We start from the raw sequence: 22,105 nt of genomic DNA, 5'->3' as shown, positions 1-22,105 counted from the left end.
TGTACATACAACTCAACATCCAGGTTTCTGAACTGCATCTGTTTAATGTTCATAATTTTTTATTATTATTATTTTATTTTTTCAGATTTATTTTGTGTTGTCACTTGTCACTTTATGTACACTGGAAGCTTCCGTAGCCAAAACAAATTCCTTGTGTGTGTGAAGCACATTTGGCAATAAAACTGATTCTGATTCTGATTATATTGGATGTCTATAAGGCAAAAACAGCAACAAACATAATGAAAGGGGTAGTCCATTTGAATATTACAGGTTGAATAAGAGGTTAAAAATGTTATAATTATTAGTTCTGTTGGAGTCTTTTTCCATCAAGTGACAAAAAAGGTATATTTAGATAAACATATAGTCCCTGCCATATAAATTATTATTTTTTTTTCTGTCTGTCGCTTTTAAGCTGTGCAGGTTTGAGACGCGCTAAATTTGGAGTTTGGTTCAAATGAAGCTTCTTTTTTTTTTTCTTAAACTGCGGAAGATGTTTTAAGAATGCTTCAACTACTACTCCATTTTTTCGATAAGATAAGGGACTGTTTGATTTATCGTCTGACCTCTTTAAAGTCTTAAATCTTCAACAAACACTTTTAAAGCCAAATGAAATCGTTGTATTGAAACAGAGCCACATCTGTAACACAAAATTGATTTGTTTTCTTCACAGTTCAGCGGTGGGCGTGGGTTTCTATGGAAACAGCGAAACCAATGACGGAGTCTACCAGTTGACTTACTCCATTTACAATGCCAATCACACACTGGGTGGCATCGGCAGTATGGTAAGAGTTTCGCTTCCTTCGCCTGTCACTCACCATGTCGTCTCATTTTCATTGGAATAGCCTGAGGAACATTGTGATTAAAACCCAAATCAGAATTGTTGCCTGTTATATGCTGCATGCAGGAAAAAAACTAAGAGCTGGGGCCTCAGGGGCTTTTTCGCTTCTGCTGCTGGAATATGACTATATCATGTGATGAGTGACACGCATGCACATACATATATGCAGGAGTGCTACACTTCTGGCAAGGAGTTGGAGTCATAGTGTCTTTCTTCATTTTAGATTCCAGTTTTTTGAGAAGTCTTGAGTTGGAGACTCTGGAAATGCAAACACATCCAGCTGGTGTTTATATTCATGTATGTAAGGAAGCAAAAGCAGAACACGCACAGACAAGATTGGGATTATCAGTTAATCTGCATTAAAGAGGATTAAAAATCTGTCTGTATATCCACTCGTGCATGCGCATCCCACTGATGAACTGGAAATGTTTGTGAGCGTCCTGCTGGTCACGTTTTATTTAATTGAATTTTCATTTAATACTGGTAGCTCAATGATTTATAAAGCGTAGAAAAACAACCCACATGCTACCATGCTGATCTTGTATTATGCAGTAGCGCTGGCTCATATATTGATCATTCTCTGAATATTTTCAGGATCTAAATTAAGCAACTTTATGAGTGTTTAAATGATTTGATTGCAGTTTTAATTATGCGAACCAAAAGTAACTGGTAGATGTGTTTTGCAATCTTTAATGACTTCAATATGAGGCCAGATTTAAGGGGTTTTCAGAGGTTAAAAGGATAAAGCTCTAATACAGCTTTAGATTATAATTTTCCATGTTCTTTAGAATGTGCTCAGTTTATTATTTTACATATATATACATATATATATATATATATATATATATATATATATATATATATATATATATATATATATATATATATATATATATATATATATATATATATATATATATATATACATATATATATATGTGTGTGTGTGTGTGTGTGTGTGTGTGTGTGTGTGTGTGTGTGTGTGTGTGTGTGTGTGTGTGTGTGTGTGTGTGTGTGTGTAAATGTTACGATATATAATTTCTTGGACATTGAGAATATTCAGATAGACAAATTTAATAATCAAATGTAAAATAACACTGTATAGTTTTCATCATATATTTACATAAATACCATTAATCTTTTTTAAAGTTAGAAACTTCATTTCTGGACACTTTAATCTGACTTTTAAAAAATGCTCACAGTCGCAGGCCCTAAAATCACACATAAATAATAAAGGTTTTGGTAACTTCATGGTAAACATTGCAGTGACAAGTCAAATTCAAGTTTTCAAATATAGCTCCTAGTCAGTTATAATACCAGTTCAACATTGCATGTGTGTGTGTATATATATGTACCTTTCTGAGATGACCTACTGAGATGACCTACAACTTCACTGAGCAATAGTCATGGCACAGCTGTCTGTCACGTTTTTGGGTCCCCTTGAAACATTTCAGTTGTGCTCCGTTCTTTTTATGTTGTGAGAAAATGCACCGCGTTTTCGTAAATTGTTTGCTTTGTGTGAAAATGCAGCACGTTTCATTAATTTGTTTGCATTGTGGGAAAATTCAGTGCATTTTGTTTTATGTGAATGAGTTGTGAGGATTTGCAGCACATGTGCTGTCAAACTGATTTTTTCAGCCGTTTTTGTAAATGCAAATGTTTTCTGAAATAGTTATTTCTTTATTGTTAATTAAATGAAATGTGTTTAATTTTTAATTGCAGCATGTTAAGCTTTCCCGTCCACTGTAATAATGCGATTATTAAGTATAATTTCACCAGATGAAATTGCATCTACAGTATTTGCAATCTATTTGCAAAGAATTTATAATTGTATGTACATTTTGTGGACATTATAATTGAGAGCATCTGTAAAAAAATTATATTGTACAAATATAATGCAGTGATTTATGATGTTTTGGACATTTAACAATATTCAGATTTCCCAAATTTAATAATCAAATGTAAAATAACACTGTAGTTTTCATCATATATTTACATAAATACATTTAATCTTTCTTAAAGTTAGATGCGTAATTTCTGGGTACTTTAATCTGACTTTTAAAAAATGCTCAGTTGCAGTTCCTCAAAACAAGCATAAATAATAAAGCTTTTGATAAATTTATGGTTAAACATTGCAGTGCCAAATCATATGTGTTTTCAAATATAGCTCCTAGTCAATTATAATAGCAGTTCAACATTGCAGATCCTGCAATGTGACTATTGCGGATGCGCATATTGCGATATCAATGCTGTAACGATATATTGTGCAGCCCTACAATGTGTAGTTCAATTATTACATTTAAAAAAATAAATAAAAATTACACTGAATGATGATGAAATTGTATTAAACCCATGCTTTGACACTGTATTTTCCCAAAGATTATTTGATATTCATATTATTTTGTCTAAATCTCACTTAAGATTTGTTGTTGTTGTGTCTTTTGTATCTTTTTTTAACAAACTATGCATTTGTTTTAAAAAATATATATATTTAACTAATATTTATCAGGGTCAGGGTGCGCGGCCATGCTGTGTCTGAGGCGCACTCTAAACTTACACAGGAGAAAATTGGAGTAGTGGATGACATGAAGGCAATTATTATTAAGTCAAGTTTAGTGCTATAAGTGAAATGGGTAGGCCTATAGGCTATAGTGCGTGAGTATGTGCATTTGCTGCGGCTCAACTTCTCACATATGCTGCAGGTAGGCTAAATGATAATCTATGATGACAAAGGAGAATAAAATATAATTTAAAGCACTTGTTAAGCGCTGAAGCCATGACCTGTCTTCGTTTATGTAAATGATATCGTAGCATTAATAAAATCATAGCGAAACTGTGCATATTATTATTACTATAAAACGTATATTACTGGCTTAAGTCAGTAACTTAAAGTCAGTAATGCAAAGTGGTAAATAAGTGAATAAATGGCCTAAATGAAAGGAACAAGAGGGACAAAAATCAGCCATCAGGTCAAGTGCCCCCCTATGGGATTAAATTCCCCCTAAGTTATGACATCCTGTCGCCGAGCCTGCTAAAGCGATACTTTATTGTTTGTAGCAAGAAGAAACAAAAGCGGAGTTCATGTTTTAATATTAACAACTAATATTAATAACAATTTAATAACTCCTCTCGCATTAGACTTCATGTTATAGAGCTTGTTCTTGTCGGCACAATATAGGTTTATTTCATGTACGAATCAGATTATGAAGAATCATTAAGAGCATGCTTTTCCTTTATTGCATCCATTCCGCAAGGTGTTTTGTTCATTCATTCATTCATTTTCTTAAATCTCTCTTTCATTTATCTTTTATTTATTTATTTAAGTGGTGAGAACGATGTTCACTGGCAAAAAATGTTCCTCCTGTACAACCAACAACTTACACCTCTGTATGTACTTAAGTAACCTACTTAAGTTAATTTACATTTTATGTAAAAATTATGACATAACAAAGACCAAAGAATTATGCTAAAATACCCATACAAACGTACATGCTTATTTTTTTAACTTTCATTAATGAAACAACACAATACAGCCTATAATAATGTAGTTAAATATTAAATAACTTTAACTGCTTGAAACAGTATAATAATAATTGTATAATAATAATTAAACGTTATATTTTTAAGAACTTCACAAATAGCCTAAAATGACATTTTACTAATCAGTAATAATATAAATAGTAACTAATAATAATAACAAGAACAAAAACTATTAGCCTACTAGTAACAATATAAGTCAGATGTTTAAAAAAAAAGCTTAGGCTACTAACTCTCCACCTTTGTTTTCTATTCATAATTTAAATTCTTTGCCAGAAAAACTAACATGTTGACTTTGTCCGGTTGAAGCAAAGACTAAATTGGGGTATGTTTCCAGCAGCACTGAATACACGTTCAGACGGTGAGCTTGTAGCACGAATGCAGATACTTTTTTGCAACCGTGGCCCAGAGAGGGTATTTTACTTCATGGTTCCGCTGCCAGCATTTCTTGGAAAGCAGGTTTCTCTACACTGTGGAGTGGCATGTTTTCAACTACCAAATATGTTGCTACATTTCTTGTCAACGTCTTCCAATTATCACTTTCTCTTTTGTATCAGGCCATTTTTTAAAAGGCCTCTGCGATACCTTGCTAGCTGGGCGTTTGCGTTCAGAAGACATGAGTTGATTATACGTGGCTGCGTGACATGACGAGACATGGCTCTGGACATTCAACATGTTTGCCCATTTAACACTTTTTTTTTTTTAAACAACCCATACAAATCAAAATTGTTGGTTCACCTTTCTCGTTTGGCACGAATTCAAAATGTTCCCAGATTGGCGATGTAACATTTGGTTTTCCAACGAAATTCATGGCTGCACTTGAACTTGCTGAATCGCGTCTAACGTTATATTCTAACAGAAATGTAATACTTGGCAACAAAATGGAAATTTGTGTTTTTGAGTATGTGACATCACATACTACCACCAATGGCATGGACAACCGGGTGGCAACTGACCACTGCTTTGACGCGGTTGTCACGGTGACCTTCACAGCCACCATCTTTGCCCAAAAAATGTATTGGCCATTCTTTTTTCAATTTACGGCAGTTAAATTCAAAACATTCCTCAAACAGCCTTTCCAGCAGCATATCTTGTATGTGTGGGTTTTGTACTTCAACACATGGCAGGTTTACCATGGTAAACAGAGTTTTCGGTCTGCTTGCCGGCAGAACATTTCTCCTCAACCTTCCTTGATGTTCATTACCTGCTGGCAGTGTGGTGACAACCTCTGTTCCTCTAATACTCTGCTTCACAGAACTTCCTTCCGTCACTCAGTTTCCGCCTAAGTGTATTTGCCTCGCTGGTCCATAATGCATTGCTTCACGGTTGAGCAATCATATCTAAATGAGCTGTCTAGAACAGACTTTTCACTGTTTGCTGTAACTAAAACAACATTCAGAATGCGAGAACAACAAACAGCCACTGGCTCCACTAAAACGGCATAAATCCAATTTCAGCTCTCGTGGAAAAAGTCTCTTTTCAAATTGAAAGGCAAAGAGGACCGCGTCTGAAGGCCAAGCTTGATTGCACAACTGAATTCATGAATGTTGAAGTGATTGGGAGAGTGAGGAGGGAGTTTTCCGAGCTGCCAAGCTCTTTAAACAGCTCCTGCCAGTGGTTGCGTGCCAGAAAAAAATAGCAGTCGCAACTGTGAGTAAATGGCTGTGGTGATTGCCATTTCATGCAGTGTCCACAACTTCCCAAACACTGGGAATCTAATGCTAGAATGCTTAATCTTTGTCAATCTTAATGTTATAGAATTTTACAATTTCAGTCTTATAGAATTATAATTCCAAAGAGCTATGCATTTCACTCAAGGAAGTGGAATGAGCCATTATTGCAGAGAATAAAAGAGGTTTCACCGCAGACTGTGTAAAAATATGGATGTAGTGGCCATGACATGGTGACACAGTAGCTCAGTGGTTAGCACTGTCGCCTCACAGCAAGAAGCTCACTGGTTCAAGCCCCGGCTGGGCCAGTTGCCATTTCTGTGTGGGGTTTACCTGTACTCCCTGTGTTGGTGTGGGTTTCCTCCAGGTGCTCCAGCTGCACCCAGTCAATCATTCAGCCAGTCAGAGAGACAGACGTTCGTTCGACAGCGGCCTCTGGTGGGTTTGCTTGAGCACAGCGCGGGCGCGAACGGCACTCGCGGGAGACGTCTGAGAAGCCAAAAAGGCGCACACAGCGGCCTCTCGCGGATTCGCGAAAACCAAAAATTGCAAAAATACGTACCTCCCGGGCCGTATTTCGCGGCCTCCAGAAACGTCCTCGGGACTACGTTTTCAGAATGAGCCTGGGTTGCATGCACTATAGGTGAATTGAATAAACTAAATTGGCCATAGAGTATGTGTGTGAATGAGTGTGTATGATGTTTCCCAGACCTGGGTTGCAGCTGAAAAGGCATCACCATAGTGACTTCTGATGAATAAAGGGCCTAAGCAGAATGAAAATGAGTGAATGAATGAATGGCTCTGACTAGGAATGTCCCAATCAGTTTTTTTTGCCCTCAACTTCGACTCATTTGATTTTGAGTATCTGCCAATACAAAAACCCAATCCGATACTTCTATAATACATAAAAAATAATAAAGGAGAGCAAAGAAACAGATTCAGGATGTTCCTTATTTTTTTATTTAATTCACCTTTATTTTAACATTCAACAACTCTGTTAACGCACAGAGCACTGTGAGGTAGCTTGAACAATCAATTGTTATAAATGTAATAAAAAACATAAATTCTTCACTTTTGACTTTAATGCAACAGTAAATATATATTAAAACATGTAATATAAAAACAAATAACACCTTAACTTAAAATCCCTAGCAGGCAATCATAAGTTTACATCTCACAGTTTGCTATGTCGATCTTGTCATCATCAACTTTATAACATACATGTATTCGAGTCCTAATTGGAAGGTAACGTCCGATTCTGATCGTATCTGAAACCGTGTGATCGGGCCCGATTTCCGATCACGATAGCTGTGATGTCATCCATAGTTTTCTAAAGAATGTTTGATTCCTAGAAGGGATAAAGCTCCAACCTGAATTTAACTAGAATTATTGATATTATTTATTAAATTGCCCATTAAATTGTGTTTTATTAATGACTATCCTTACCCTAACCGTAAACCTACCCCTCACAGTAATGTAAAAACAGTCATTGTTAGTGTATATCATGGCTGTACGATACTGGAAGAATATGCAATGTTGTTGGTGTGTATAATTTATGACAGGGGTTTCAAACTCAAATTAACGGGGGGCCATTTCAGTGACTGACAGTTCAAAGGAGGGCCGTTTTAACATTCAAGCACAAGAAAAAAAGTGACGTAATTGGTGCATATTAGGATAACAGACATACTGTAATGCTTATAGTGGCTGTTTAAATTACATTTTGACATTTAAATAGTTATAATAGAATAATTATAATTATTATTATCATTGTCCCAACCAATTGTTGCTTTACCAAAAGTTTAACAAATATTGTTAGAACAGCTATAACAGCTTGGGTAACTTTACTGACTTAACTGGCAATAGTTTTTCTCAGTATCATTCTTTTTTGCAAATCTACAACAAAGAGGAGAAAAGTATATATTCACATTTACTTTAACATGTTCAATTCAACCAGCAGTAAAATACACATAGTTGTCTTAAAAATCTCAATGCACATATGAGGAAAATCTATTTAATGAGACAATTTGAATCGAATATTAGCAAAATTAGGAAATTTACACTATCAGCATAACGCGTGAGCCATGAAAAAGTGTTTGTTCAACAAACTGTACCCTAATAGAAACCGAAAGTAAAACTGAAATACATTATAACACATTGCAGTACTTTAAATGTCCAATTGGTGGGGGGTCAAAACCACAGGTGGCTATACATGACAGCACAACAATGATAGTGATTTAAAAACATATGTTTTGGGGTTACCGAATCTTGTTATATTTTTGACGTCAGTTGCAAGCCAGAGGGAGGAGGACGGCGGGCCTGTGGGCAGGGAGTTTGAGACCCCTGACTTATAATATAACATTTCCCTAGAATATTGCTATTTGTATTAGCTATGTTTTTTTTTATCATTTATTTATTTATTGACATTAATATAAACAGGTTAAATATATTTCAGATATTCTAATTCAGACTAAAAACGGTGTCATGGTACAAGCATTTAGGCCCAATCTCAATTCTAATTTTGTACCTCCACCCCTTCCCCTTGGCCCTTGAAGAGTGTGAAGGGGAAGGGTGTTAAATTAAAAGTGTGGGACAGCACTACAACACCTGCACACGTCATCATATGTCATCGCAATCTCTTACTTCATATGAGGTCGACGATCACGACTGCTGTAATTATTCCAGTTGCATTATTTTTTGGTGTTTATCTTCAGGAAGTCACTGAAGGCAACGATATCATGTTATTATAACAATATAATGTGGCAATATAATCGTAACAGGACTGTGCATTTACACCCTGGCCATATTCATCTCAAGAAAACAACATTAACGTTATACCAGACACTGTCGTCCCCGGCCACTAGACTTTTCTGACAGGGTATTCGAGTGTCAGAATGTTGTGGGACTACTATACAGCAGTTCATTTTATGGATTATAGATAGCGAAATTTAGCATTTTTTGTGGGTTTTTTTTAAAGCATGACGGTAAAACACAAACGCGGTTATAAGTGTATTAAAACATGTGCTTGCTTGTTGTAAAAATTCATACTAATGACAAAAAATACTTATTTGTGCATCTCCTGACTATTGAATTTCCAGTGTATTGCAGAACATTTTCTTACCCCTTGATTTTGTGTTTGGTCCTGGAAAATCTCAGTTTCAAGGAGTATCTAGCCCTTCCCTTTAGTCCTATGCCTTCAAGCTTAAGAGAATTGGGACATCCCTACCCCATCACGTGAACACGCAAAACGAGGGGAAGGGGTAAGGGGAAGGGCTAAGGGGTAGAATAGGGATTGGGCCAACGTCTATAAAACGCTATGAGTGAAAACTTCAGCAAGATATTCTGTCTCTGATTTGCTGTTTTATTGATTTTCAGCTCTGGGTTCACCTTTGGGCTGCTTCTCCCATTAGCAGAACAGCAATTACTGTAGAGGTGGGGATAAAGATAGAAAGGCCTTATTGGTCAAATTTAGATAAACAACAAATTAAAGGGGCAGGGTGGTGGCACAGTGGGTAGTGCTGTCACCTTACAGCAAGAAGGTCGCTGGTTTGAGCCTTAGCTGGGTCAGTTGGCATTTCTGTGTGGAGTTTGCATGTTCTCCCCGTGTTTGTGTGGGTTTCCTGTGGGCGCTCCGTTTTCCCCCACAAGTCCAAACAGATGCGCTATAGGTGAATTGGGTAAGCTAAATTGTCCTTAGTGCATGTGTGTGAATGAGCATGTATCGGTGTTTCCCAGTAATGGGTTGCTGCTGGAAGGGCATCTGTTGCGTACAAATATATGCTGGATAAGTTGGCAGTTCATTCCGCTGTGCTGACCCCTGATTAATAAAGGGACTAAGCTGAAAAGAAAATGAATGAGTCAATGAGGTATAAAAATATTCACCCACTCACAGTTATCCTGAAGGGTGATATTAGCTATATAGCATAAAAAGACCAAGAAGTCTATGAGATTGACTCTTTTTTTTTTTTTTTTTTTTTTGGAGCCAGCCTCAAGTGGCCAGTTGAAGAACTACAGTTTCAGTCACTTCCGTATTGGCTTCATGAGAGAGAGGTTGCTGCGTGACTCGCTTCAGAAATTAGCCTTTATAACAAACCAAAGAAGGTGACAGCCAGCTAGGCTTAAGAGAATATTAGTCTTTCTACATGCAAGCTTTTATTGATGTACTGTACTGGTCATTTATATACAATTATTTGTTTTATATTAGACTGTGTGCTATTAGGCCATTCTGGTGCAGCACATTCTGCTTAAATAAGATATCTAACTGATGACTTTATTACTGTGGTCAACGTAAAAGAGAGAAGTAAAACTTTCATTATTATCAGATGCTTGTCTTTATTGTTGGGTTTCTAAGTGATTTCATCCCCACATTATTCCCTTTCCAGTTTTGCATCATTCAGTTTTACAGTCCTTAGAGAAAGACTGATACCTGGATGTCCCTAGTGCTCAAAGCAATAAGTTCAAAATATTTCATGATCATAACTCTACACATAGGCAGCCAGATAGCAGCAATATTTCAGTGGTGACCTGACAAAATCCTTCTGAAAGCATTGATTCTCCTTTAGCTGCAGCGGATCTGTCAGAAAACATTGATTGAAGACTGAGGAAGCTGACTTTAAACTTTGTTTATTACTTTCTGGACAAGTTTTGAGCCTATTACACTAGGAAACCACCTTAACATTAAAAATAGATGGTCAGCCAAAAGAAATCAGCTTCCTTGCTGCTCACTCTTTACACTGTAAATCATGGATGGGCTCATTCTGTCCTGAAAGGACAGTGTTCTGAAGAGTTCAGCTTTATCCCTAATCAAACCTGAAAAATATAACCTTAAGCCCCAATCCCAGTGTAATGTTTCTCAGTGGGGTGTAAGGGATTTTCACTGTTTACAGGAGAGAGTTGGTGATTTTATTACTGTCAGGATCAACAATGCCTGTGTTTTTCTCTCGGCTCCCATGTTAAAATCCCACACCAAATTACTGTACCTACTGTTTTTTGACTGACTCCAAGGTCAAGTCGTGATTTAATTGCTGTCCAAATTTACTTCTCTGAGATTCTATAGAGGTCACTTTGTAAATCCATTAGAAACTGACACTTAAGACATATTCTAAAGCAAATATTTCTCATGGGGACATCTGTTAAAGAACACTCTTTATGGCTCTACAGTAAGTAAACAAAGATACATTTGTGGAGGATGTCTGAGTTTGTAATGCTATGACCCCAGATTGATCCCATGATCATTAACATGCTCAGTCAGATACTTGTATTTATATTTTGGGGTCTTTAAATCTAGGTCATGTGATTCACTATACTGCAGAGTTTTGCTCTAACCCTCAAAATCAGAGGTCAGTACTGTGTCTTGAATGAGTTGCAATTATTCTATAAGACTGCAAAATTATTTTAAATGCAATACCCTTTATTGGAGGGGTGCCCAAACCTTTTCCTAAGGGCAAAAAACAAATATCACTGATAGCCTTGGGTCAAAGATAAATATACCAAACAATTTTACATTAAACTTGCCCTGGGTAATAGAAAACATTACTTTGAATTGTATTAACTAATGCAGTAAACCTTTTTCAATTAGAACTTATTGCAATAAAAACTTAAACAACCACATTTATAACACAGTGGAGTTCAACGCTGAATACACTAGTCAAGCAGAATCTGCCTTTTCTTGATTCACTTACTACAGTCTTTGCATTGTCCTCCATCTATCGTATGTACATTTTAAACTAAATCTGATTTACACCATTTACATTGAAACATTTAATTTCAGATAGATTTTTTTGTAGCTTAACAATAAAACAAATATCAGGTTAGATTAAATTTGAAATGACAATCTCTAAACCATTCTCAGATGGCATGGCAGGCCAAATCAAAGGTTACCATGGGCCAACTTTGGCCTGCGGGCCCTAGTTTGGGCATCTCTGCTTTATTGCGAGTTTCCCTTTTATGAACCAATATTCATATTCGTGCACATCAAATAGCAGATGGAAATCAACATGCTGCTACACGACTTTTAGAATTCTAAACAAGGTTTTCTATGAGGGTACACACACCAGCACCGCCAATCGGCAATTGTTATTGTTGATAAGCAACATATAGAAAACGTGCCTGTATATTAAAGGTGTTCGGTTGTAACCCACTTAAGATTCATATAATTCAGCATGAGTTGGAAACAAATATTTCTCAAGGTTATTACGTTGTTTCTGGGAAACAAGCTCAGTGCTTACAATAGATGTGACTTATACCCCACCCCCAATTCCCCATCATGACAAATTGATCAATATAAACATCGGTTGGACACCCCTGCTCTAAACAATTTGTGATAGTGACATTTGGACCACAACACAAAAAAGGCTTTAGACAGCTAGACAATGATAAACAGAGTACAACAATAATATAATATAATATAATATAATATAATATAATATAATATAATATAATATAATATAATATAATATAATATAATATAATATAATATAATATAATATAATATAATATAATAATTAGTAGTAGTAGTAATAGTTAGGGTAGTGGTAGTAGAGGTGGTAGCAATAGTAGTGGTTGTGGTAGTAATAGTAGTAGTTGTGGTGGTGGTAGCAGTAGTAGTAGCGGTGGTGGTAGTAATAGAAGTGGTGGTAGTAGTAAAGGTGGTGGAGGCGGCAGTCGTAGTAGTTGTGGTGGTGATGGTAGTGGAAGAGGTAGAGTGGTAGTGGTGTGCATTGATGTGTATTCAGACAGCATATAAATGGCCACACAATCTTGGTGTTTGTTTACAACAAATGGCATATTTGCCAGGAAATGTTTGTGCGTTTTAAGAGAGAGAACATTCAGGGCTTGAATGGCTGTTACAATTAGGATAACAAACAGACATCCACCACAAATTTATCTTCATTCAAAATGTGTTTAATCACTATGGAGCTATGGGGATTTTTCCTTTATAGATGTCCCCATGTGAAACAATTAATGCCCAAATAGGTCTTCATAATTGCAAGAAAGTTACATGCAGGTGTGACTGATGTTTTTATACAATTTTACATGCTAGTATGTTTGGTTTTTTGAATAAAAGCAGATTTAAAAAAAATTAAATCCATTTTAAGGTCAAAATTATTAGCCCCTTTAAGCTAACTTTTTTCGATAGTCTACAGAACAAACCATCCTTATACAATAACTTGCCTAATTACCCTAACCTGTCTAGTTAACCTAATTAACCTAGTTAAGCCTTTAAATGTTACTTTAAGGTGTATAGAAATGTGTTTAAAAATATCTAGTAAAATATTATTTACTGTCATCATTGCAAAGATAAAATAAATTAGTTATTAGAAATGAGTTATTAAAACTATTATGTTTAGAAATATGTTGAAAAAATATTCTCTCCATTAAACAGAAATTGGGGAAAAAAATAACCAGGGGGGCTAATAATTCAGGGGGGCTAATAATTCTGATATAATAATCCCCTATGAATGCCTCTGGCTCCCTGTGAGAATTTGTTGGAAACAGTCATTCATTTTTATGCCAGTGAGCCAAAGTGCCACCATTAGGCTGCTAATGATGATCAGCATTTGACTTTGTTTCTGTTTGCAGGTGGAAAACTCGCTGGGCAGTATGCAGGTTGGGCTGAAGGAGCATCTGGAGCGGTTGGATGAAATATTTTCTCCACGGGGAGACTACACTCAGACCCTGCGCTTCATGCAGCAGATGGCTGACAACATTATCCAACAGCTGACAGCCATGCCAGACACAAGGAAAGTGCAAGTGGATTTGGCAGCTATCGCAGACAGGACTGCATTCATAGAGTACTACAGGTGAGCTGCCTAGAGCTGGTGGAGTAAACATGGCTTATTTATTTCACTGTGTGCTCTTGCAGGGTTTTTCAACAACATGTCTTGTGCCTCATCAGAGGTGAAAGACGAGAGGGTTCCTGGTGGTGGATGTAGGTCAGAAATGTCTCAGTGTTCCAGTACCATCTTCTTCTCAGACGTGACTTTAGTTTTCAAACTTTCACTCTCTCTTACTCATACATGTGACTATTTTTGTTTCTAATCTTACTACTCCTCACCCTACTCCTCAAACAAATAACTTTTGGCCCTACTTAATAGGGGTGTCAAAATTAATTGTTTCTTCGGTGCACCACGATGCAGACGTGGACAATTCGGTATCGGTTACATACTGACGTCATTTATCTCATACGTGCTATGTCGCCGTAGCTTACTATGGCATGCGCGAGTATTTACAATGCTCCAACCACTTAAAAACAGCACAATTTCACTGTGTGTGTTTGCTGGACAGTCTATCACTGACACTTACAGTAGAAGCCCCTATTCCATAGCAATTGAGAGAATGAAAGTAAACTCCATTTCTCTCTCTCACTGTGGCCCAAAAACTACCCAAATCCCGCCGAAATGCCTATCCAAAACCGCCCAATCTGGTAACACTGCGCCGCTGCAGTTTATCAGTGTCACTCATTGGTGAACAGCGCCTGTGAAGTAAAATATATAATTATATATGGAAAGCATTGTCAATGCACCGTGATGCACCGAGATATCGAATTGAACCGAATCAATGGCACCATAATCATAACCGAACCGAACCATGAGACCAGTGTAGGTTCACACCTCTTCTACTTAATGTGACCCATGTTTTGACTCTTCTAATATATTGACCTCTTTTTCAAAGATCTTGCCCTACACCTGAAACATATCCTGTTTTTCAGTTCCCGTCCTACTCCTAAAACTTTACTTTTCAAGATTTCTTAAACTTTTTCAAACATGCCACCCTATTTTTTCTGATTTTTTTTAAGTATGCGTTGTCTCTCAAACATATGGTACTGATTTGTACTCCTCATACATATAAGAGCCTGTTTTTTTAAAGATCTTGCTGTACCAGTCAAGCTTGTGACCCTACTAATTATGGCTGCATGATTAATTGAAATCATATTGAAATCGCAATTTGGACAATCACGATTTCTAAATTGCCTTTCGAAAGGGTACCAAACACGAGAAAGTGTACCAAAAGGTGGAGCTACACGTGCAGCTAAACGCTGATTGGTTACAGAATTACATCACAATCTCGAGGAGCTAGCCAGAATGAAAACAAAGGAACCGGCATGTTTTAAATACCCAGTCGAGACATTACACCGTAATACTATATGCATATAATAACAAGCCATGGATGACCCGAGCTCAAACAAACCTTGTCGTTGTCTTGATGAACAGCCACAAAGCCAAGAAGAACAAAATCTGCTGTGCCCTGTTGTTGTTTTACGAGGCCTTCTAAAAGTGCGAGAGCTCGCGATCGCATTTATATTTGATATAACAAACTTCTTGAGCTGACAATAATAACATGTGTGTGATTATTGAAGTGTCTATGATGTCTGATCCTTTCAGAAAAGAAAAGGACAAACGTGAGAGTGAAGCGTGAAAAAAAGGAGAAGCCCACCAAAACACAGGAGCAAATTGTTTCAGCAATCTGAATAATGAACAAACTGCCACATTTATCATCACCTTTTGGACTATTATGAACTCGGAATGACGGAATTACTTTCTAACAGAGGTTATATGTGCTGGTGAAGATTACAGACACAGATGAGAGGTTTGCTCTGACTGCGGGCTATATGTTGCGTGTTGTTTTTGAACTCAAATAAGGACTAAATGTTTGCTGTGTGTAGTTTTTCTGTAAGTGGTAACATATCAGAGAGTGTAAGGGTCTATATGTGTTTATATATGTTGCATTTATTTATTTATTTTATATAATTGCAGATGTTACAGTAGGCTATTGATAGTAGTACAGTAGCCTGTTGAGGCTGTCATTGATCTGCAGTTATAATCAAATCATGTTCATAGAAAAGTTAGTAATAAACATTTATACACAAGTATTTATATGTTTGAAGCATCTGTTTTGTGAGAAGTGCTTCTCATATGATTTGTGAACAACCTGTGCAGCTTTACTGTAGATATTTATTCAAGCGAGAATGACATCGACTGATACTCTCTGTCGTACACAACGCCCATCAAAAGTGTACCCTTGGTAGTGGAAACGCAAGCCTGATAAAGGTGACCTGTACCATAACGTACTTTACCAGTCAGTGGAAATGGGCCATTAGTGCCAAAAGAGTCAACATCTGTCCTATGGGATTAAGTTCATTTAGATACAGGAAGGCTGATGTATGGCTGAAGGTAATTTGTAAGTCAGGTAATTTGTAAGTCAGTCTCATATAGACTGATTTTACGTGGCCGCCATTAAAAAAGTGATATCGAGGCTGTGGTGGGAAGAAACCTGGAAGTATCGCCTGAGTCACACAGGAATGTTGTGTACCTGGCTGTTATCAGCGAAGATAAATCGACACAAATTTATCATTTCACCATCTTCCGAGTGACCCGAAGGTCCATTCTGAATGGAAAATGAAAATAAAAAGGGACATCAGACCTCATTTTCAGCAAAGTTAAAGGAAATGGCACTATTTAGCTAACGTTTTCTTTCCCAAACACATGTTATAGATGCCATTTATCAAGCTCAAGTTAATGAACTGATTCTTTTACTACATTAAACCAGTCATGATACTGAATTTTGTTACTGAAATGTATAATAACCGTCAATTTCCCACCAGTGCTCAACAGAAATGACTGTGATTGGCCATGAAGTTCATCAGTTCATTGCACTTCACCACTGTTTATCGAGTGCAAACACAGACGAGCGATCCGCTGATGACTCGACTGATCTTTGCAGCTTTAAAATGATCCAGTGTTCGTGCATCTGTGTTTGCAATTAATGAGGAGCAGTGAACTGATGACCTTCACGGCCAATCACAGTCATTTTTGTTAAGCACTGGTGAATACTATGGCAAATTAGCTGTGTTTGAATTTGCTCAGTGGCGGGAAATGGCCATTTTTAAAACTTCAGTACTGGGACAACACTATTACAGACAACACAAGGATGTGCTACTGAGGACTGCATGGTTTTATCACTCACCGGTTTACATGAGCTGAAGCAAGCAGGGAAGCCACCACTATGTTTACCTGGTGCCATGAACTGAAGCCTAGTAGGACCCTCTTAAAGAGATTGTGATGTTGCTCGATGTTGCCTAATATTCTTTTAAGTGTTTAAATTAAACTTAACTGAATGATTTTAAAGTGATGTTACCTGCAAGAGTGATGTTATGACCATATCTGCATTTCGAAATCATGGCAACAGCTGGAGGTTTGTAGTCCACAGCATGTTTACAGTGCTGATCCTATAATTCCGTCTTTCTTCCCACTGCAGCCTCTCTTTTGTGTTTTAAAATGGTGGCTGCGTGAAATAAGCGTATTGCACCTGAAAGCGCGAAGCACGTAGCTTCCTTCAGCATTTTCAACATGCTTTGCTGTCGCTCCTTTGTCGTTGCTCGGTGACCATCAACCGTTTTCTCAGAGGATGATAAATTAACAAATTTGATGCAAGTTTTATGTATGGAGAGAATTAAAAAGCAGTGGGTGTTCAGGTGTCTTGTGTTTGTCTGAGATAATTAGTCTACCGAAATGTGTATATTCCATACAAAGTGTAAAGCTGATCGGTCAGTTGTTGTTACGTTACTCTCGGTGCAGCATTCAGAAAAGAGATGTTTGTCTGAAAAGAGATGTTTTCATCTGGGTGCACCTGGAATACGCACACTTGTCGCTCTCCTGCACGCAATCCATGCGCCTCCATTGGAAATAATGGACTTGTGCACGCAAAAGCCGTGTTATGTGAACAGCTTATTTCATGGCAGTGTCACAAAAGGGTCTATGATCTATGCATGACAAAACAAATCTGTGAAGACACATGCAACTACTGACATTTGGGCATGCAGAACATTGGAGCCTTCATTTTTTTTTACAGGTCTGTGCTAGAGACTGTTCGTTACAGCTTTACTAGGTGATTTTTATATTATGTCAGTTTTAGAGACTTGTTACAGGTCTTTGATAAAGATCTAATTGTTTTTCTTTTGAAATATGTTTCAGATTCACACTGTAAACACAGATTCAGTCTGTCTGTTACAAAATCGTTATTGAAATTGAAATCGCAGTATTTTTCAAGAAAATCGTGATAAGTTTCTTTTGCCCATATCACACAGCCCTACTACTGATCAAACATTTGACTGTTCTTCAATCTTCTGGACCTTCTCTTCAAAAATGTAACTCAGATTTTCTAACTTTTGTGTCTACTCCTAAAACAAGTGAACCTGTTTTTCAAATGTCTGGGCCTACTCAAACATTTGACCCTTTTTTAAAACTTCTGATCCAACTCCTCAAACATGTGACCTTGGTTTTTGAACTTATGAGACTACTTCTCAAACATGTGATTCCTTTTTTTTTTTTTTTTTATTAGTTCTTGCTGTACCAGTCAAATACAGAGTTTGGACAATGAAACTGAAACACTGGCTAATTTAGTGTTAGAGATTTCATGGCTAAATTTGACCAGCCTGGTGGCCAATCTTCATTGATTACACATTCCACTAGTAGAAGCATAGTGTGGTTGTGGTTTAGGTGTGGTGAAGTTTAATTAGCAGAGTAATAGTACTTTTGCTTAAAATATTGCAATGCACACAACATCATGCGTGGCAAATCAGAGTTCAAAAGAGGACAAATTGTTGGTGCACTTATCGCTGCCCGATCTGTGACCAAGATATCAAATCTTTGTGATGTCAAGAGTCAAGGTATCCAGAGTAATGTCAGCATACCACCAAGAAGAACAAACCACATACAACAGGAGTAACTGTGGACACAAGAGAAAGCTGTCTGAAAGGGATGTCCGGGTGTTAACCTGGATTGTATCCAAAAAACATAAAACAACAGCTGCCCAACTCACTGCAGAATTAAATTTGCACTTTAACTCTCCTGTTTCCAACTGAACTGTTTGTTGGGAGCTTCACAGGGTCAATATACATTGCTGGGATGCTAAAGCTAACTTTTGCCAATGCCAAATGTTGGTTTCAATGGTGTCATCAGCAAAAATCTTGGGCTGTGGACAATGTCAAACATGTATCGTCCTTCACTGTCTTTCCCCATGTTTGGAAGAGTTACAGTGTGGAGAATCCCCAGAGAAACGTACCACCCAGACTGTTGCATGTCCAGAGTGAAGCATGGGGGGTGAATCAGTGATGGTTTGGGATGCAATATCATGGCATTCTCTACGCTCAATACTTGGGCTAGATGGGAACGTCACTGCCAAGGACTACCTAACCGTTTTGGAGAACCATGTGGACCCAGTGGTTCAAACATTGTATCCTGAAGGCAGTGCCCTATATCATGATGGTAATAAACCAATACATACAGCAAGACTGGTGACAGAGTGTTATACAGCTCCCATGGCCTGCACAGTCACCAGAGCAAAAGATTATTGAGCCACTTTGGAGTGTTTTGGAGGAGCAAGTAAGGAAACATTTACTTCCACCGGAATCACGTAGTGACCTGGCCACTATTCTGCAAGAAGAATGGCTAGAGATCCCTTTGGCCAATGTGCAGAAATTGTATCTGTCATCCCCAAAACCAACTGATGCTGTATTGACATCAAAAGAAAGCCTTACTCCATACTAATGAATTATTGTGGTCTAAAATCAGATGTTTCAGTTTCATGTTTTCAGTTTTCAGTTCCCCTGTTATGTGACCCTGCTTTTCAGGTCTGTCATATTCCTCAAACTTGTCATCCTGACCCTATTTTTTTGAATTTCTGGGTCTACTATTCAAACCAGTGATCCACACGATCTACTCCTCAAACATGTGGCATTGTTTTTTCAAATTTTTGCATCTACTCTTCAATAGTGACTCTGTTTTTATAACTTTTAACCCTGAAACTTAAACTTGTAACCCTCTATGTTAAAGTTTTTGCCCTACTCCACAACCCTATTTTTATACTTCTGGTCCTACTCCTCAATCATGTTAACACAAATCTTTCAGTTTTGGTACTACTCTTCAATTATGTGCAACCTGATGTTTTATATTTACCTGATACATGCAACCCGAAACTGGTGGCCCTACTGATTTTTTTCTTTTTATATTTTTATAACTTTTTGGCCTTACTTTTTAAACTTTATTATTTTACTTTATTTAAAAAAATATGTCCCAAACATGCAATCCTATTTTAAGCATACCACCATACTACTGTCAAAGCTGTAACACTATTACTGACACAAGTGACCCACTTTTGAAGATTTGAGCCTACTCATCAAAAATGTTACTAAATATCTTCAATATTATGCTTCTACTTTAAACTTGTAGTCTTTCTTATCAAACATGTTACTTTATCCATCAAACTACCAGTCCTCAAACCCATATTTCTCACGCTTCTGTCCTCCTAAAATATGACCCTGTTTAAGGAGCAGGATAAGCATTTTGTCCTACTCTAGAGACTCCCAGTGTAGATGTGGGTCTGAAATATCTCTGAATGTTCCAGAAACCCCTGTTTCTCAAAGTGACCTACCTCTCCTAACTTTTTACCCTGCTCATCTCTGAGGTGAAACTGCTGGACCTTTATCTCAAGCATCCAACTTTTTTACTATTGGAAGGTTTTATCTAACTCCCTATACACATGACTCCATTTTAAAAGCCTTGAGCCTTATATCTGAGTATGGCTGCTCAGTCTGCTTCCCTCATTTGTCAACCCTGGCCAAAATCAAGATATTTTGAAAGGGGCACTGGCTTAAATTAATAGTTTACCCCCAAAATTTAAATTTTAAATAAATTAATATAACTAACCATTGACTTTTATAGTATTAGTTTTTCCAACTACGGATGCCAATTGTGACTGGTTTCCAACATTCTTCAATATAACTTTTGTGTAAAATCAAATCTCAAAATGTTTTAAGACAGTCAAGGGTGAGTAAATGATGACAGGATTTTAATTTTTATGTGAACGATTTCTTTAAACATGCTAACTGGCCAAAATGTTTATGATTACTGGCACAACTACTGGATCAGATGTGGACTAGGTTGGACTTTTAAAGCAGTCTTGTAAAATTGATTTGCATGTCCTCCAAGGAGATTACATTTCCATTTGTAGGCTTGCGTGTTATGAACTGGCAGTGCATATATTGACAAGGAGCTAGTGTTTCAAGCAGCTAAAGGACTGTGCTATTGAGCAGCCACTGTCAAGCCTTGCTTCCTCTATTACTCATAGGCAAATCTAATAGCACAATCTTTGGCCTCCTTCTCTTGAATCATTATACACCTTTGTCTCCATATATTTCACTCTCTCTTTTTCTCTCAAGATGTATGGCCATTTTTGAGCCCTCATTGTGAAAAATTACTGATCCAATTGTGGCTTGCCAGGTATTCCACAGACCATGTACACACTAAACCAGTGCAGCACTGAAAACTGACATGCATCTACTGTTTTTACAGGTTTTTGGTGAATTTCTTGGTGATAAGATTTGTTAGAAAACGGTGTCCTAGCAATTCAATAATTTAATAAATTTTTTATTAAAGTGTAATGAGTTCAGCAGCTCAAAGCTGTAAAATTAACACATACTCAGGTTGATCCTGTTTGGCAGATTGTCTGTTCTCACATACCAGGAGCTCATAAAATGCTTATGTCTATTCAGTCTGTTCAATTATTTACTGCGTGGATGGGAAACATATTACAGAAGGCGGAAGAGTAATTTGAGTGTCATAAACACCCACTTTAAAAAGTCGTACTTAGAGACCTGCTGAAAGCATGCTCCCACACACATACATCACACAAGATGAGGTTTAAAGAGGGCACTGTCGAGTTATTATAAAAATGCAATCATATTTGTCCAATTTATTTCTAATTAGTTCGGGTAATAAAATTAAATTAAAAGAAATTATGTGACCATGGACTACAAAATAGGTTCGTTTTTAGAAATTGAGATTTATACACAATCTGCCTCTCTAACAACTGACTGATATGCATGCAAGGTCAAAAAACACTTATAATATGCATTTATTTTTACCTAATTAACCCAACGACTCCCATATGATTTGTTCAGCGATTCATTTGTTCTCAAACCCCTTCTTTGTGTGATGCTAATCTGCTGTGATTGGTCCGATGACCCAGTCTGTTGCAATTGGTTGACTGGCTTCAGCGTGAGATG

The 22,105-nt window shown here is 37.1% G+C and overlaps 1 protein-coding gene across 1 annotated transcript in view; it reads left to right on the top strand.

Annotated features, from left to right (window-relative positions):
• The first annotated feature begins 675 nt into the window (after positions 1-675).
• LOC130221591 (protein tweety homolog 2-like) overlaps positions 676-22,105 on the top strand; it is a 56,762-nt gene continuing 35,332 nt past the window's right edge. The window contains exons 1-2 of the mRNA XM_056454141.1: positions 676-782; positions 13,624-13,844. Of these exons, the coding sequence (XP_056310116.1) occupies positions 780-782; positions 13,624-13,844 (224 nt within the window). The 5' untranslated portion in view covers positions 676-779. The remainder of the gene's footprint in view (positions 783-13,623; positions 13,845-22,105) is intronic.

This window comes from Danio aesculapii, chromosome 3 (assembly GCF_903798145.1).
Source record: "Danio aesculapii chromosome 3, fDanAes4.1, whole genome shotgun sequence".
Taxonomy (NCBI): Eukaryota; Metazoa; Chordata; class Actinopteri; order Cypriniformes; family Danionidae; genus Danio; species Danio aesculapii.
Note: the sequence above shows the minus strand (reverse complement) of the source record. Positions and strands in the feature narration are given on the sequence as shown.